Here is an 18867-nt window from a genome sequence, read left to right as displayed (position 1 = left end):
CTGTTTTGTTGGTGAAGTGAGGTTTAATGCGTGTGCACCTCTGCGGCGTATGTTAGCAGGGGCGCCAAATTCAGTTATTTTCTGTTTGAAAAAGAGAGAGAGAGAGATGCGACAAATTCAGTTATTCAGTCTCTTTTAGTTGCGCTAATTTTTCAATCTCAGATATAAATCATCTTCTTGAAACTTTTATTTTCAAGATTCGCTCAAACTTTTCAAAAATTATCTCTCTCTCTCTGGTTTAATAGCAATGGCTGACGATGAGCCGGAGAAAGGGTCTACGACGGAAGAAAGCAACGAGGCAGAGAAAGGGTCTACGACAGAGGAAAGCAGCGAGGCGGAGAAAGGGAATACGATTGAAGAAAGCAGTGAGCCGGAGAAAGCAGTAGAAGAAAACACCGCTAATCTCTTAGAAAGGTGAGAGACATTTCAATTCCCTTTTCTTGATTACCAAAAATGGACGCTAAATCTCTTTGCTTCGTCGTTTGATAGATACTCGGAGCAGACGGTGCTTCAATTGCTACAAGAAGTAGATAAATCAGCTTCACCGACAATTGACTGGCATGAAATGGTGAAGAACACTAGGACTGGAATTTCCAACGCAAGGGAATATCAAATGCTTTGGCGCCATCTCGCCTATGGCCACGACCTAATCGATCAATTGGATGATTCAAACCCTTTGGTGAGTTGTAATTCCCCTATTTAAATTGACTATGATTGCTGCCTTGTTTTTGATTTCTTGTTTTTGAATGTAGGACGATGACAGTGATTTAGAGCATGAAATTGAGTCTGATCCAGAGGCTAGCCCTAAGTCTAAAGCAGAGGCTGCAGCATGTGTCAATGTTAGATTCCTTAACTATATCTCAATTCTTGGTTTCCATATTCTTGAGTTGAAAATATTGAGTATTTATTTGATATTTTGTAGATACAAATGTTAGTACTCATCAATATTTGTCACCAAATTTGATCAACTGTAACATAATGATGGTTCAATGCAGGTTTTAGCTACTTCTGAACATCCAATAATTCATGAGCCAAACTCGTCGACTGTAGAAGCTCCATTGACAATGAAAGTAGCAAAGTGGAAGAGGCATTCTGATAGTTCCCTTCCTGATACTATAGAGGAGAAACTTGTTACCATTACTGTTCCCTTACCAAACGACGAATTATCTGCAAGTGAGACATCAAGTGCTGATGCTCCCTCTCCAAGAAAAACAAGGGTGGTTTGGACTGCAGTAGATGATTTGAGACTCACCAATTCAGTGCGAAAATATGGTGAAAACTGGGATCTCATTTCAGGTGTAAATTTCAAACATGAAAGAACGGCACATGAGCTATCTCGGGTGGGTACCATTAACGCTTTTGTAGGCACTATTTGTTTAAGTATATAGGCACACAATGAAAAATGGATGATGCATACAATTCATCCGCTTTGGGAAAGCATATTTCATCTTGTCATTCTATTGTTATATTTGTTCTTACTTGCTTGGTAAATTGTCAACTTCTTTATATTGTTTCTTATCAACTATGCTTAGGATTTGTGCTATGATTGTTGGTAATAATGAACATTTGCAATTATTTTTATATTAGGTTGCTGCCCTTGTCTCATACGGATTTATGTATTCATAACATCTTTTTGCACAGTTAATTAACTAAAATACAATTAACTTGTCAGAAATGGGCTGCTATCAAGAGGAGAAGGGCAAGTGCAAGACTTTCTCCTGGTCGTAGGGCTTCTACTCGGACCATTAATCTAGTCCTAGCGCGACGTCGTCAGATGAGTACTAGTAAGTCTCTGCAATAACTTTGTTTATATGGGACAGCATAAAATACTTTGGTAAGTTTCTCATTATAATTTCTCTAATACTTGTCTATGATGAATCTGAAATAGCTTCTGCAGCAGCATCAAATCCTACTTCAACGATCAATGTCGATGCAGACGTTGGTGGGAGTGGCAGCATATCTAACCCATCATGTTCTCAGGATGCTGTTGTTCCTGTCCAAATGACTACTGGACCTAGTTCACTGACACTTGCTCCCGTGGCGAATCAACCATCCAGTAGCCAGGCACAAGGTGAATCTTTTACGGTTCCAATAACTACTGAGGAAAGCCCTGATGGAGATCAAGCTTCTTCTTCTCTCGATCAAACTCTGGACCTTAACCAAGCTTTACGAAACCTGGCAACAGAAGACACTGGTAATTTCTACTACCTTATGCTTTAAAGATGCGAACAACTATGGGAAGTGGTGAGTTGCATATAATGATAGGTTTTATTGATCTGCAAGGTGATCAAGCTTCTATGTCCTCTTCTCATCACCGTCAAACTATGGACCTTGACGCTGCTTTAACAAGCCCAGGAGCAGAAGACACTGGTAATTTCTACCAGCGAATGATGCTAACAAGTATGGTGAGTTGCAAATAATGATATGTTTAATTGATCTGCAAGGTAAAAAGCATGGTGATACCAGCAACAGCAGCACAGATAAGCCGGATGCTTAAAGCTTTCAAGGTAACATGGATGGCCTGGTCCTGCTCTCTCCCTCTCTCACACACACTATATATGTATATATATACCTCTTACAAATTTCTTTACTGGTTTACATTCATTTTTGCAGGCAGGACAGCACTGGTGAGAGAGAAGATAAGAAAAGAAGTGTGTACAATTTGTGATGGAAAACAGTATTATGTTTTACCTTGAAATGTGATTGTTGTAGAATAGTACTCCACTAGCTGGTTCTTTTGCTCAGCTGAGTTTTAGCTTACCAGCTTTATAATTCCAGAGATAACGAATCTCAAGTGAAACGAATCGAGCTACTGCATTTGATGTCACTAGCGCTTTACAGTTCTTCCGAATTTTCTACATAAAACTATGTGTTGATGAAAATTGAAGATGCAAATATATCTTGATTCCAATTATCAAATACCAGCATCTTTTTTTTTTTGCTGCCAAACTGTTTTCTTTGTTTGTTTTCAGTAGAAAGGGAGAAGAAAATAATGCATAAATTCATTGTAAATGCCAGTTTGAACTTTGTCTTTGTAGTTTCCAAAGCATTTCTTGTGCTAGGAACCGTCTTGCAATCTCAGATATAATCGTGTATTCACGAACAAGGAAACACGATGTGCCTTGCATCATTACTACAAAACCAAGCTGCCCTAATAGATACTTCCAAGAAAGCCAGGTTTCTTGGCTTGAAACTATAGTTTTCTTTCAAGAAATTCTATGGAAAAGGCAAAAGAGGTGATGAAATGGCATAGATCAATAGGAGGAATTGTTGATGCACCAATAGACAAGGTGTGGGACATGGTTTCCTCAAGCAGCAAACTACAGGAATGGATGCCGATGGTGGAAACGTGCACTGATCTATCCGGGCAGGAAGGCGTTGCAGGCTACACAAGGCTAGTCTCGGGGTTCATGTTCCCACAGAAAGACGAGGACAGGTCATGGATCAAGGAAAGGCTCGTTGCCATGGACTCCGAGTCCCACACTTACACGTATGAGTTGGAAGCAAGCAATGTAGGCCTTGATGGATCTTCAAACTCACTCAACCTCACAGACTATGGTTATGGCTCGACTCTGGTCGAGTGGAAATTCGAGGTCAAACCACTCGAAGGCGTCTCCGAGGAGCAGATAATGGACTACTTGGGATATCTGTACAAGTCTTGTATCAATAGAATTGAAGGCGCTGTTGAGATCGCATCTACAAACTGCTTCGACCAAGAATTTGCTTGCGATGCAGAAAAATGATGTGTAACATCGTTGTGTTAACATTTTCTGTCGACAAAAAATGCATAGTTAAAACAATACAGTATCGCGCCAGGTAGGGGTCGAACCTACGACTTTCTGCTTAGGAAACAGACGCTCTATCCACTGAGCTACAGGCGCTTTTTACTTTCATTGAAGTAAATAGTTATTTTAAGAAAATTTATGTATCAGACGTAAATTTGATACTACTACTATTATACTTCATATTAAAAGAAATACAATAGATCGCACATCACCCGAGTGAGTTACGAGTTGTAATAAAATGCGAGGAAATGAGTTAGTGGAATGTGCCTTCTATTTATTAAAAAAAATAAAAAAATAAAAGATAATTATTCATAGACATAAAGAAGAAAAGGCTAAATTTTATAAATAGGCCATTCTGGAAAAATGCTTCCATCAATAGGTGGTTTTTTTTTTTTTTTTTTTTTTTTTTTTTTTTTTTTTTTTTTCCCTGTAAATGGGTGTTGCGCATTCTAAGAATGCTTATTTATACACGCATTCTTAGAATGCGTAACTTTGGTGATTTCGGCGGTCAAACAACGAGTCAGAAAATTCAAACTAAAAACGCATTCTTAGAATGCGTATCTCACTTGAATAAAATCGCCCAGATAAATTCTGTTCAGCATTACCATCCCCACAAGCAGAGGGAGGAGGGTCAACTTCAAGAAGTGGACGAGGCCTGCGAATTGAAGAGAAGCAAACCCTTCCAAGAGCATCAACATGGAGATGTGGCTGCTGTTCCGAACTGTCACTACAAAAAAACGCGCGTTTACCTAGCACCGAAGTGCTAGGAATAACCCCAAAGTGCTAGGAAAAATAGAGGTTTCCGAGCACATTTTCGAGCACATAGGGTGCTAGTAATTTGCTCGCTCGGAATTATTTCCGAGCGCCTATCCGAGCAAAACTCAAATATTTCCGAGCACTCGAAACGTGCTAGGAAACTTGGTCAACTCCTCTGCTCTTCCTAGCACCAGTGTGTGCTCGAAATAATGCTCTCCTAGCACCAATGTGTGCTCGGAATAATGCTCTTCCTAGCACCAATGTGTGCTCGAATAATGCGTCTCAGAATCCTACCATAGTTTAGTGCTCGGAGTAATGTGATTCAAGAAACAAAACCTAGCACAATTTGGTGCTTGGAATACTGCATTTCAAAACTCCTAGCACAATTTGGTGCTAGAATTGTACATTTCATTCATATTCACGAATTTCATTATTTTTTCATATTTTTTTTATTATTTCAGCTTCATTTTAATTGTTAATTCAATGAAATTAAAATGACATTAAACCAAAACTAGAAATAAAATAAACTAATTGAAAAGCCCAATGGATTACAAGAATTCAATTGTTTCACAAAGTTGATCAATTCAAAATGCAAGTCTAAATCTATATTTCACCAAAATTCTCAAAGTTGATCAATTCAAAATGCAAGTCTAAATCTATATTTAACCAAATTTTTCACTGAACAAGCTCCTCATCTCTTCTTTCATCTGTTCTTTCATCTGCTCCTTCATCATTTCCATATTCATATCATTCGCTTCCTTAATTTTTCTCTCTCTCTCATTCATCTCGGCATGCATTTTCTCCCGCTCTTCTTTAAGTCGTTCTTCAAGTCGTTGCTCGATCAGCTCGTCCATCTTGCTAGGATCGATGTCGGTCGAGCGTACAGATGCATATGCTGATGTAGCTGATGGGAAGTATAATTTTGTTGCACTTCCTGCCCCAGGAATCTGCTTTCTCTTCTTCACCTTCCCATGACGCTCCAAGAAAATGGCATCTAAATCCGGATTCTCAACCCCTTCGGCTCTTAATTCTTCTGCCCTTGAATGTTCCGAGCACAGTGATAGTGCTAGGCATTTTTTGCCGAGCACGGTCATTATGCTAGCAATTCTTCGAGCATAGTCATTGTGCTAGAAAATTTTTCCGAGCACAGTCATTGTGCTAGGAATTTGTCCGAGCAAAGTTAATTTGTGCTCGTAAGTTGCAATAGTCATTCCTAGTACGTTGACCATGCTCGAAATGTGGTCGAGGGTGCATAATTTCTTCAACATTCCGAGCACTATCAGAAAGTGCTCGGAAAATGCTAGGTAAATTCCGAGCACATATTGGTGCTCGAAAATAAGTGCTAGGTAAATGCGCGCTTTTTTGTAGTGTGTTACGGGAACGAGAAGATTGTTCTTTCTGGTGAGATGGGAAAAAACGAAACCTTGACCTTGTTTCAGCAGATTTCTTAGCAAGACTTGCTTGATGGTAATAATCGTCCACATACGGATCACTCCCTTGGGTAGCAGCAAGCTGCATCTTAAGAATGCTCTCAATCTCTTCTGCAGTCATGTACTTAGATCTAATTTGTGGTAAATTAATCTCACTTTTATGGCTGAACCCTTGATGGGAAAATCTGACAGAATGCGATCTGTTCTGTTCTGAGCGATTTTATTCAAGTGAGATACACATTCTAAGAATGCGTTTTTAGTTTGAATATTCTAACTTGTAGTTTGACCGCCGAATGCGTATGTAAACACGCATTCTTAGAATGCGCAACACCCATTTACAGGAAAAAAAAAAAAAAACCACCTATTGATGGAAGCATTTTTCCAGAATGACCTATTTATAGAATTTAGCCGAAAATATGAGATAATTAATAGCAAATTATAGTACCACCACTCATCTCTTTGATAACCAAATCAACAACCTAACGCTGTAAGTCTGTAACCATGCAAAATAGAATCAACAAGAAATTAAAAAAAAAAAAGTCGACAAACGAAATAACACAATTCCCATGAAAATCTCCGCGTAATAATAATTATGATGATTATGTTGACATACATGTTAATCATTGAAATACTATAATTCAATTCACAGAATTTATATACTTGCTCCAAAATTATTTTACATCCGTCTTCCCTATAGCTTCATAACTGATATTAACAGTGGCAAAAAAAAAAAAACGTTTCGGAAAAAGAATATTCACCCCTCTTAGTAATAGTAGAATCTTGCTCTAGTCCCATATAATTGGTATACAAATAGTAGTTTCGAATAGTTAGTATAATGCCAATTGAGTTACGCCCTTACATTTTTTGAAGGCAAACGAATCTTTGTCTAGTTAATCATAATATATACTCACTCCATCCCATAGAAATATGCTAATTGAGGACCGCAGATGCTTTAATGCGTGACTGATAAAATAAGAGGACGGAGAAAAAGTAGTTGAAATAATGTGGTGAATAATGAGATCCATAAATGATAAAGTAAAACAAAGTAGAAAAAGTTGTCATAAATGGATATGGACTAGGACGGACAAAAAAAAAATTCGGCATATTTTAATGGGACGGAGGGTGTATGTAAATTATACTAGTAATTATGAATGTGATGTCAAATTTAGGATTTCTACTAAAATAAATTATATGAATTGAAATATCATGGGTAAGTACTTTATTTTTGGAAATGGAATCCAGCTGAATGTGATTTAGGTTACACTTTTATATTCTCAACTTGAATAAGATATTCCGGTATCTTTTTTTGGCCAACTTGATCTCCCCCTTTTTATTGATTTAATTTCTACTTTTAATGGAAATGGCATAAAGAAAAAAGTAGAATGGCATATCTCCATATAGCTAGCTTGTGATTGTTGATGGCTTGCTTACACAAAGAGTGGTATATATTTCCCTTGCAACTCCAAAACCACCTATCTATGTTTCTCTCTATCTCCCTAAACTAACAACTAGTTTGGAAGAGAACAAGAATACAAATTTTGCTGAAATATCTCTCCCTAATCTATATGCATGTTTTTTCAAAGATTCTGTTCCTTTTAAAGATTCTCCTCTTGTAAAAGTTGGGATTCTTGATTCCCATTAAAAGATTCTCATGTATTTAGCATAGATATTTATATTAATTACTACAACATCTCATTGTGAAGAATATGATGTCAATGAAGTCAAGGTGGACAAACGAGGAAAACAAGACATTCGAGAGCGCGCTTGCGTTATTCGAGGAGGAGAGCCCCGAGAGATGGTTCAAGATTGCGGCCATGATTCCGACCAAGTCCGTGTACGATGTAATAGATCAGTACACACAATTGGTTTCGGATGTGAGTGATATCGAAGCCGGTTTAGTTCCCATTCCTGCATACTTGTCTTTCAATATCTCTCCAAACAGATCCCCGCCTTCCCACCGCAAGAAAGGCCTCCCTTGGACCGAGCCCGAGCACAGGTACATATATTTGCGTCTAAATACATGAACTTTCTTTTTTACCTAATTCTCATTTACCACATCAACTTAAAACTATTAATTGTTTTGACTTTCACATTTTTGTTAATTTGAGTTGAATTATTTACATAGCTTAAATAACTGATTTACTGAATTATTAATATAGTTGGAAGTCTACAATGTTAACTAATGATGATGACCTTAGTATGTTACTCCATTTTGTCACGATGACATTAATTCATTGAAATTTGATAATACTATGAAAAATTAGAATAATTGGAAGTTAATGTATTTAGTGACATAAATTTTAACGTATGATCAATTTAATTTTGTTTTCTTCTTTTTCCACTAATTTTGCAGGCGTTTCCTATTAGGGCTTGAAAAGCATGGAAAAGGTGACTGGAAAAATATATCACGAAACTTCGTGGTGTCGAAAACTCCAACACAAGTGGCTAGCCATGCTCAGAAGTACTATATGAGGCAGCTCAACGGAGACAAAGACAAACGGAGGCCGAGCATCCACGACATCTCTATTCATCTCACCGGAGATTCTCAATGTTTTCATGACGACAACAACCAAGGGGACTTGATGCTTTTCGACCACGGTTATAGCCATGGATATCCCTACACAGACTCCTTATATATATAGTGCATACTTTAAATTAGGTCGTGTATTGAAATGCTCTACTCAAAAGTGACTAGGCTTTCAAGACTCTTGAATTATATATATATCTACACATGCTTAAGTTGTATGCTATTACTCCATTACTTATGAAGAAATAATGGATAACTATCTCTAGGTATAATATTATGTTCATCACTTTTGATTGTTTACATATGTTTTGAAGTTTACTACTCCTTTTTCCAGCTCAAAATACATTTTTAGTATCTCTTAAAAATGAGAATCAATAACCATATTTCATGTCTTAGTAATAGCTTTAATAGTAATCCTTTTTATATTAAAATAAAATACACTAGCCACAAAATGGCAAGTCCTCCAAGACCAACAAAACAAGACAAAAACCTCAAACAAAACCCAACAACCGACAACACACAACAAAACGCAAGAACAACAAGACCACTAAAGATGGGTACTACTAGACAGTCAAGCAAACAACAAACACCTCAGTACACAAGGCGATAATTCAAATCGAGCCTCAAGAAAACAATACAACAAGCCACAACTACTAAATCGAATCAACTTACTCGGATTAATCAACTTAACGTGTGTTCTACAACCTTGTCGATCATTCTCAAGCATTCCTCAAGCCCTCACTAACCTGACCTTGAGAAAAAGAAAGTTAAAAAAATTTCTGACACCACCCTTTAATCCACGTGTTAATCTGCCAAAATAGTCATTTCTTTTCTCTCTCTCAATTGGGTTGGTAATTTTGAAAAGTAATTTTGTTCCTTACATCCGAAATAGACCAATCTAAGACATAGAACATGTTGAGGCAATATGTAAAATTCAAATATATCAATGAAAAGTTCGCGGTGGTAGCTTTCCAATGGTTCTATCATACCTCATGCCAGCCTGGAACTGATGTTACTTCATTAAACTTGCACTTAGATTGATTTGTTTCGATTGAGGATGTTAAAAAGCACCACTTTTGCCAACTTAAAATCAACTAGATCTACGATTGAATAAAGCTATTTATTTCTCTCTCGTCTACTTTCCTGCGAAAAAGAAGGGACGAAATTAATTAATCGATTGTCTTGTCTTTTCTCTATTACCTTTATTTCCTCCAAAGAAAATAATTAAAGGAAAGTTGTTACAGTAGTACTAGTACTTTTTAGGCTGAGAATAATAATTTAGTGAGGTATCATTAAAGCTAAACATGAAATTTACCGTACGCAATTATTCGTAATGAATTGTTTTTTACAATATAAAAGTTCAAGATTGTCTCTCATGAATTAGTATCTTTCTGTTGTATTTCAAATTATATAGTATAATATAGTTTTTGAAATTCATTTATTTTAATTTTAAAACATGACAATTTAGATAAATATATGAAATTGAAGATTAATAAATAATGCCGAATTTAAAAAGTAGTGAATGGTGAATCATGAATAATAAATGTCTGATTCAAATTTTGTGGTAAAAATTGTTGGTGTTTGAGCTAAGATTTAAAGTGCACGGATATGAACCAACGGGTTGTAGCACAGTTGGCAGCGCGGAGCTGTGGTGACCTTGAGGTCACGGGTTCAAACCCCACCACCTGCTGGGAGACTTTCGACCTTAATCTGCAAACCCAATCGAGCAGGATTAGTCGGATTCCGCTGAAGGTGGGTTCGGTATACCTGTGGTCAAACCAAAAAAAAAAAAAGTGCACGGATACGAATAATAGAAATTTAACTGAAAGCGTTTAATATTAGAGAGACATTTATGTGTGAGGTGTTGTGATAATGTGCATGCGAATATTATTAGAGAGACATTTTCAGCGATAAGAATTGAATTACTAAATTCAGTTTTGAATTTTTTTAATTTATGAAATAGATGAGTGACGTGGCAAGTAATGATTGATTCATCCTTCCACGTGTGATTTTGCACGCATGGAGTCCTTGGGACAGACCTTAATCATGCAGCTATTCCTGCTCTAATGCGGTCGGTCTATTCTTAACTGATGCATCAGTCAGGCTCTCCTGTCTTTATAAAGGAGAACATCTTCATGGGTTCCATTTTCGAGGTTTTCAGTGTGGGTTTGTAGAAGAGGAAGGTGTCACAATGTGTGTGGCTTTCGTGTTGATAAATTTAAAAAATACTTCCTCCTTTCACTCTAAATAGAAAATTTCTAATTCAGCATATGTACGTATTTGTTTTGTGAGTAAGCAAGAGAAAATAAAATAAAAGAGAGAAAAAAAAGAGTAGATAAACTGATATTTCTATATTTAGAAATGTGTCATTTATAATATTAAAAAAATTGTGTTACTTAGAATGTGACGGACGGAGGGAGTAATAGTGTTTGGTCATTTTGAGTGCTATTTTGATCATCATATAATACATACCTTTGTACAGGTGCGTTATATTGTTAACTCACCCTTAACTTACTAACTATAACTAAATTACAGACATTGGATCATTAAGTCAAGATACAAGATCATTCTAGCCACGAGTATCAATATAGTAAAAAAGGCAATTAACAACAAATTACTCCCTCCGTCCGCGAATAAGAGTCTCGTTTTTCTATTTTGGTCCGTCCTTGAATAGGAGTTCCAGTTCATAATTACCATAAATGGTAAAGAGGCCTCACATTTCACCAATTCATTCCATTCACATATCATTTAAAACTAATATATATAAGTGATACTCATATCCTACTAACTTTCTTCCATCCACTTTTCTTAACATTTATTAAAACCTGTGTCGGAATGAAATGAGACTCCTATTCACGGACGGAGGGAGTAGTTATAACTAACTTTTAAAAAATATCTCAAAACATTAAATGCATATAACTATCTTGATTCAAATTATTTTTCTGCATAACATATATCAAATTAAAGATAATTTTATAAGGATTCCAACGAGATCCCAATCGCATATGTTTCGATGTCAAGATTTGAAAAAAAATTCATGAATTTTCGTAATTCTCAACAACCAGATAAAATCAACATAGCTATCATGTAAATATAATACTTATACAATGTCAATATGAAATTAATTTCATATTGACATTGTCATGTTTTGCGTTGATATATTTAATATTCCTCCGTCCCAACTAAGTTGAGTCGTATTCCTTTGGAATGTCCCAACTAAGTTGAGTCATTTCCTTTTTTAACAAAAATCAAAACATTCAATCACTCTTACTTTATTTCATTATCTACTTTACTCTCTCTTTATTTTTCTTACTTTATTTCTCTCTCCTACTTTTCAACCCAATTTCTTAATCTCCGTGCCTAAATTTTTTATCTCAACTTAGTTGAGACGGAGGGAGTACATTGTATTAATAGTGTGTTTCTAAATCCCAAATTTGATAATTCTTATTATCTTTTTAAAATTAAAAAATAAAAAGCAAAATTACACATGTTAATTTATAGACCAATAGATCTCTAAAATCCTATTGTCTTACTCTTACATTAGTTGTAGTTAGCAATTAAGAAATGAATTCGCAATTGATCAAACATCGATATGCGTAGACCCAAGTCTTCATAATTAATAGGATGATTTCTACCATCTAAGTAAATATTCTCTCTCCGTCCCCAAAGAGTATGAACTATTTCCTTTTTTTTCGTACCTGAAAAGTATGAACTTTTAATTTTGGAAGATTCAAACAACATATTACCCCTACACATCATTTTATTTACAACGTATACCATTACCATTAACAACTTATATCATTACAATAATGTGGATTTCACTTTCCACTAATATTATTTCCATTAACTTTTCTCTTTCTCTTTCTTACTTTTCCCTTGTTTATTAAAACTCGTACATAAATCTATTGTTTATATTCTTTGGGAATGGAAGGAGTATATATTAAGCGATAAGAATGATATAGTACTACATGGGTCATATTCTAATGTTTAGAGCATCCACAATGAATGCCCTAGTGAAAGCTCTAGTGAGAGCCCTAGTGGTTGCTACATCAGCATGCCCTATCTTTCTACAATGGTGGAGCCCTAGTGGATGCCCTATCTCTTATCCATTTCTCATTTCAAGTTTAATATTATTTTTTTTATATTTTCACATATTATAAATAAAAAAAATTAAATACTAAATTAAATGACAATCATGCATTACTTAATTATAAAAAAAGAATTTGTAAATTTCATATTTAATTTTAATCAAATAAAAAATAGCAAAAATTAATACACTATTATAGAACACAATAAATTTAAATAAAACACTTACATGAATCAAATAAAATGAGAAAAGTATAATAAAAAAAATATGTTGAGTTTTGGGCTTGAACACACAAACTCTATAATTTAACAAGATACATTTACCATTAGGCTAACCTAGATTATGTAATGAAATCAAACAAATTTTTACATAAAGCAAAAAAAAACTCTCTTTTAAGTGTAAAACTAATTGTCCCACATCGAAATCACAAAGAAATTTGGAGTTGAAAACCTATCTATAAAACTACTATTTGTCCCACATCAAAGTCACAATGAAAGTTAGAGTTGAAAACCTATCTATAAAAGGTTTACTCAAGAAATGCAAAACTTGCTCACTAATTCACGGATCCGTCTTTTAGTACGGATCGTTGTGAAATTATAGTTTTTTTTATTTCAAGTTAAAAAATGATTTTTTAATTTAAAAATCGATTTTTAGAATTAAAAATTGGTTTTTATAATTAAAAATTGATTTTTTTATAATTTTTTTTTAGATCGGGCTCGGGCGCGCCTCTGCAATGGGCGCCCGAGCTCACGCCCGATCGATCGGGCTCGGGATCGGTCGCGACCGAACTTTCGATCGCGCTCGGGCGTGACCGAGGGCTGCAATGGATGCCCGACCACGCCCGAGCCCGATCTCGGCCGATCGGGCGTGCGATCGGGCATCCATTGTGGATGCTCTTATAGCACCCTAATCCAAAATCAAGACCAAATCTTCACCCTTAGATTTTAAAATGGGTGGATGAGATTAAATCTTACGAATCTCAATAAATAGTAGACAAAATATCAACAAAGGGGTAATATCGTCATTATGTTATCATATGATAATTTTCGTGAATGTTTTTTATATCAACATAGTGTAATACAAATATCAATAATATGACATAAGAATATCAACACTAGTACAAGAAAATATCAATACATATTTATTAAGATTTTTTGATGTATTTGTTGATAAAAATCTGGTTATCAACATTTACGAAAACTAAAATAAAAAATATCAAATTTCATCATCTGAACGTCGTCGGAATATATGCAATTGAAATCTCGTTGGAATCCTTATAAAATTATCTTTAATTTGATATATTTTTTGCGAAAAAATAATTTAAATCGAAAGAGTTACGTAAATTTAAAGTTTTAAGATGATTTTAATGAGAGAAAATTGACATTAATACCCTCTAATTTTATTTATTAATCTTCTTAATTAAAAATATAATCCATGTGATATTATTTCAACTACTAGATCTTCTAATCTAATGGTTAAGATTTAATCTTAGTTTGGGATTACTAATTAGTTAGTAATTAATCACTCTCCAATACTATCTAGTGTTGTTTATTTTATTTTATATATATAGTTTTATTCTAATATATGAAAATTTTAAATTTAATTTTATAAAATTCATAAAAATCAAAACTTGACTTATAGAAAAAAAATAGGTAAATCAAACTCTAATTTTTATGAGTTTTGTAAAATATAAAATGTCAATAACATTATTTCATGGACTGATGGAGTATATAAAACAAAAAATTGGCGAGAGTTTCAGAACTCACTCTTAAGTCTTAACATTCTCACAAACTCGACCAGAATTCTGCATGTGATCATAAATCAAAACCAAATTTATCACAACAAAATGAAACGTGGAAAGTAATCATCAACTCCTAACTATATAACACTTTTAAAGTATGTATTTGATGAGCTAATAAAGATTAGGAAGAGCAGAGGCTAGTGCGATTGCCTCATTGTGTGACAGATCTACGGATCGCGGGAAGCTCTAGGGTCGAGAGGAGTGACAGTACTCGGGAAGTCAGTTCTCTGACCTGCAAGGGAATAATAAGCAAGAATATGAGCAGGGTCCTCGACAATTACTAGCCGTTGTCTCTCTGCATCGTGAACAATGTGTCGTGTGGCTGGTATCAACTCGATATTCCAGTATGGCCTTGCCATTGCTAAGAGATCTCGACCATCACTAGATGCATTGTACCCTTGCACCCATAAGTATCTAAGAGCAGACAACTGAAGAGCAGCTGTAGCTAGTGCGCGTTCACTGAAACAACAGCCTCTCATCTCAAGCTTTTGGAGGCTTGGGCAACCTTTAGAGAACTCCAAAAGACCTTCATCAGACTCCCCAACATAACCGAGAAGCATCCATGTCACTTTAGGACTATACTGCCCTATATAACTGAGGCCTACATCTGTCAATCCCCCTTTGCGGAGATACAAAGCAAACCTTATGAGTTTGTCGCAACCTATTAATAGAGATCGAACTCCATCGTCAAGAGGTAAATCCGTTATGTGTTCTTCTCTCTCGAGTAAGACCAGCCGGAAGTCACATAGATTTTTTGAGTGTGTACCCAGGCATTCCAATGCTGCATTTGTAATATCGGACACATATACCGCTAAGTATTCCAGTTCAAGGCATCCTTGAGCCAAAGCGATTAGTCCTCTCTGTGAGACCACACCTTCAACATCTTCCATATCTTGCTCATCAGCTCCCCGCTCTATTCTAAGCCTTTTCATGTTTTTGCAGTGTCGAGCAAGAACTTCCAAGCCCCTATCTCCAAGAACATTTCTTGCCTGTTGCATATAAATCAAACGAAATTTAAATTATAAATTTATAAATAATCCAAATTGAACTATACCTTTCCAATTGTTAACATAGATAGCTCAAAAAGTTTACCTCAAGAACTTCCAAATTTGGACATAGTTGCAATATCTGACAGTGGCCTTCAGTGTCGAGCATGGCATAAAGGAGATCCAACTTTTTAAGCTTCGCAGCAATAGGATACACAATCGGAAGCTCTGCTCTTCCCAAATAAGTAAGCCCCAAACGACACAATTTTGGGGGGAACGAAATTGAACTATACCTTTCCAATTGCTCCGAAGAATCAACTTCACCATTCTGAGCTGGAGGCTCAGTTACAGAGCCGCCAGCAAAGTCTTCCAGTGAACGAGCATTTCTGAAAAACTCAACTAGCTTCGAAATATCACAATCACTGATTTTCACAGAGGTCAAAGATGGGCATTTCCTCGCTAGCAAGTCAATGTCTTCAGATCTAACTCTCTTGAGATCAGTCATGAAAAAGTTTAGGTTTTCAAGAACAGTATTGTTTGAAGCAAGCTGATGCAGCCACTCCCCATCAAGCTCAGTTATCATGCTCTCTTCCATGTATAAAGTTCTCAGATTCCTATTTAAAAAGCACACCATTAAGTTTGGGATCACACAAAGTTTAACATATGAAAATAGCAATTCCGTGATCTCAAATATAAGCCTCATTATCTCAACAATCTCAATCGTGATTACGAGTTCAAGAAACTAGTGTGTTAAGAAACTGTAGCATATATGAATATGGAATGAATAGAAAAATTGACCCCAAATTACTATCAATCAACATTAAACTAAGGAGATAAAAAGCTAAGTCCCACTTTTTTTTCAGAAAGTGTAATAAGACAGTATACTGATGTCGTCCCCATCAAGCTCAGTGAGTTATCATGCTCTCTTCTTTACAAAAAGTTCTCAGATTTCTATTGAAAAGCACACCTCTAAGTTTGGGATGCACAAAGTGTAACATACAGAAAGAGTATTGCAGATTCAATCATGATAAGATCTGAGAAAAAACATGAAAAATCCTTACCCGTGATTCAGTAACATATCTAGCAAAAAAATTGACCACAAATTACATCAATCAACATTGAAATAATTGAGCTCCAGCAATTACTGATAAAAAAAACCGAAAAAAAGAAAGAAGAAATCGGTGATTTAAACCTGCAGGCGCGGGCAATGTGTAAGAGGCCGTCGGTACTGAAACCGGAGCACCTATCGAGCTTCAAAACCTCGAGGCCAGCGGCGGCGGGTGAGGAGGCGAGCAGTTTGAGATCGGAATCGGAGACAATCATGCGGCGGAAGTGAAGCGCCTTCATGGTGGAGAAAGATCTGGCGACCTCGTGGACCCAGGGGGCAGCGTAGCCGCCCCAGTCCTCGCCGATGAGGTTGAACATGGCGGCGCGGGGCTTGCCCTTGATTTTGAGGGATTCGAGGTGAGGGAAGCGGCGGGAGAGCTGGGCGGGAGTGGCGGTGTAGCAGAGGGCGATGGTGACGTGCTTGCGGGTGATGGCGTCGATCTGGTACCAGCGCTTGCAGACGAGGGAGAGCGCGTGGCGGTGGAGCGCGTAGGGGATGACGCAGTCCCAAACGGTGTCGTCTGGTCCGGAGAAGCTAGGGATTCTTCGTGGAGTCGTGGAATTGGTCATTTTGGGATGAGAGAGTGAGACTCAGAGACAGCCGACAGGTGGGTTGAAGCGAAAGGGGGAAATGGAAAGGGAAAGTGATGCTTTTGTATGTGAATTCTGACCAATACCAACACCTCATTTCTGCCAAAGATTCCATTCTTTTAAGTATTGATTATAGAGTGATGCTAAATAACCCATTATCCATTATGGTCGGCCTAGTTCAGTTTTTCTATAAAAAAGTCAGACCGGTTTGATTAAAATCGATTCACCTTACAGTTTGTAATTTTGTATGACAACTCTACCCTTATTAATTATTACTCCAGTAATCGAGATTACTTTACTGACATAAACTGCTAACTTACTAAGAATAAATTGTCTTGTTGAACCAAAAAAAAAATTATTTGTCTTGCCTCCTCTCTTCTTTCGGCTTTACCAAATGTTGAAAACTTATTCCAGATCGAGCTCGATTCCCTACACTGCCCACTCTCTATTTTAATCTCCGATGAGGTTTCCCCCTCCTCGATCCTTCTTCTCTGGTCACTCTATTCTCTCCTCCATTTTTCTTGGATAGAAAAGCAAAAAATGTCCAGTGCAAAATTAAAGAATTAAAAATCAAACACAGCTGTTTATCCCCCACGATTGAATAGACGGCCCTAATGCCTAATCAATAATAATGGAATTTGAATTTTTGTTTAGTTTGTGAATGTGAAATCCAAGCACTGAATCTTAAAAAACAAATAAACTTTGATGAAAGAAAAGAAAATAAGATTGATTGATAATCATGGTGGTGGCCGACAGTTAATGGAAGATGGTGTAGTTGAAGGAACGGTAGCGGTGAGTTGCAGATTTCCCGGGAAAATGAATGCGCTAGAAAGCGGGGATATGCAGTTGGAGACGATAACCCATTTTAATTTTCAAATTTTGAGTTCCTTTTTTTATCTATACATTTTATATGGAGTACCCATTTAATTATTAGGTTTTTAATTGAATTATAAATCTCTACATAACACTAAAATATTATAACTCCCTCCGTCCCACAAAAATTGATACAAAACTTTTGGGTACGAAGGTTAAGAATTTATATTAAATAAATAGAAGAAATGAAAAAAGTAGTAAAGATAAGAGAGAGTAAAGTAAATAATGGAATAAAAAAAGAGTGATTAAATGTTTTGTCTTTTGATAAAAAAGGAAATGACTCAATTTTGTAGAGACGAACTAAAAAGGAATACGACTCAACTTTTTTGGGACGGAGGGAGTAGTAGTGCTATTTTATTCGACAATCTATGATAGTATTGTAAAATAAGTTGGTAATATGGAGTATTACAGTATGAACTGTGAAACTGATAAACCGTTGAAGAAGAAAATCAGTGTTACTTGCGATGAAAATAGTAATTATTATTATTATTATTATTATTATTATTATTATTATTAGATACTTAGAGTTTAAAATTAATACTTTAATTGTTCAACTGTTATTTCCAATTATTAGTTGAACCAGTGACTAATTAAATCTCAAATTATCTAAGATCAATTGAATCTAAAATCAATAAGAATTTTCCATTGTTCAAATCAATTGAAATAACAATTTAATTCTCAACTATATACTACTAGTATTAATTAAAAATATCTAAGTGGTCATTTGAACTTAAATTCAATTAAAATTCTAATTTCTATACTATAATCATAAATCAATTTAATTCAGTTAACATTCCAAGTTATATAAAGGACTATAAATATTTGTATATACATAATTTCTCAATAATATCATCAAATGAAATAATCACAGTCATTCACATTCAATTATTTCATTATTAAATAGTAAATTTTAAAATTTCAAAT

General features: G+C 35.7%; 4 protein-coding genes and 1 non-coding gene across 7 annotated transcripts; 3 read left to right on the top strand and 2 right to left on the bottom strand.

Moving 5' to 3' along the window:
- Positions 1 to 11: 11 nt before the first annotated feature.
- LOC125223491 (flocculation protein FLO11-like) lies at positions 12 to 2825 on the top strand. 3 transcript variants are annotated; one of them, XM_048126667.1, is made up of 10 exons: positions 41 to 120; positions 246 to 414; positions 490 to 679; positions 753 to 839; positions 996 to 1340; positions 1673 to 1784; positions 1889 to 2194; positions 2284 to 2370; positions 2445 to 2507; positions 2614 to 2825. In XM_048126667.1, exons 2-9 carry the CDS (start codon positions 248 to 250, stop codon positions 2495 to 2497), a joined length of 1347 nt encoding a protein of 448 aa, XP_047982624.1. In that variant the 5' UTR covers positions 41 to 120; positions 246 to 247; the 3' UTR covers positions 2498 to 2507; positions 2614 to 2825. The 3 variants fall into 3 exon arrangements, with proteins under 3 accessions (XP_047982626.1, XP_047982623.1, XP_047982624.1); XM_048126669.1 differs by having other exon boundaries at positions 12 to 414; positions 1898 to 2194; XM_048126666.1 differs by having other exon boundaries at positions 12 to 414.
- Positions 2826 to 3218: 393 nt separating this feature from the next.
- LOC125221172 lies at positions 3219 to 3743 on the top strand. The gene has a single exon (XM_048123296.1). The coding sequence runs from the start codon at positions 3219 to 3221 to the stop codon at positions 3741 to 3743; it is 525 nt and encodes a 174-aa protein (XP_047979253.1).
- A 65-nt stretch (positions 3744 to 3808) lies between these two features.
- TRNAR-CCU lies at positions 3809 to 3881 on the bottom strand. The gene has a single exon. It is a non-coding gene; the product is annotated as a tRNA-Arg (tRNA).
- Positions 3882 to 7285: 3404 nt separating this feature from the next.
- On the top strand, positions 7286 to 8800 carry LOC125223494 (transcription factor DIVARICATA-like). Its single transcript, XM_048126673.1, has 3 exons — positions 7286 to 7412; positions 7675 to 7967; positions 8325 to 8800. The coding sequence occupies exons 2-3, from the start codon at positions 7678 to 7680 to the stop codon at positions 8611 to 8613; spliced, it is 579 nt and encodes a 192-aa protein (XP_047982630.1). The 5' UTR covers positions 7286 to 7412; positions 7675 to 7677; the 3' UTR covers positions 8614 to 8800.
- A 5577-nt stretch (positions 8801 to 14377) lies between these two features.
- LOC125223490 (coronatine-insensitive protein 1-like) lies at positions 14378 to 17180 on the bottom strand. Its single transcript, XM_048126665.1, has 3 exons — positions 16565 to 17180; positions 15479 to 15986; positions 14378 to 15375 (listed from the first exon to the last, which is right to left on the bottom strand). The coding sequence occupies exons 1-3, from the start codon at positions 17047 to 17049 to the stop codon at positions 14554 to 14556; spliced, it is 1815 nt and encodes a 604-aa protein (XP_047982622.1). The 5' UTR covers positions 17050 to 17180; the 3' UTR covers positions 14378 to 14553.
- Positions 17181 to 18867: the final 1687 nt, after the last annotated feature.

This window comes from Salvia hispanica, chromosome 4 (genome assembly GCF_023119035.1).
Source record: "Salvia hispanica cultivar TCC Black 2014 chromosome 4, UniMelb_Shisp_WGS_1.0, whole genome shotgun sequence".
In the NCBI taxonomy this organism is placed as follows: Eukaryota; Viridiplantae; Streptophyta; class Magnoliopsida; order Lamiales; family Lamiaceae; genus Salvia; species Salvia hispanica.
The sequence above is the reverse complement of the archived record's forward strand: the minus strand, read 5'-3'. Positions and strand labels throughout refer to the sequence as shown.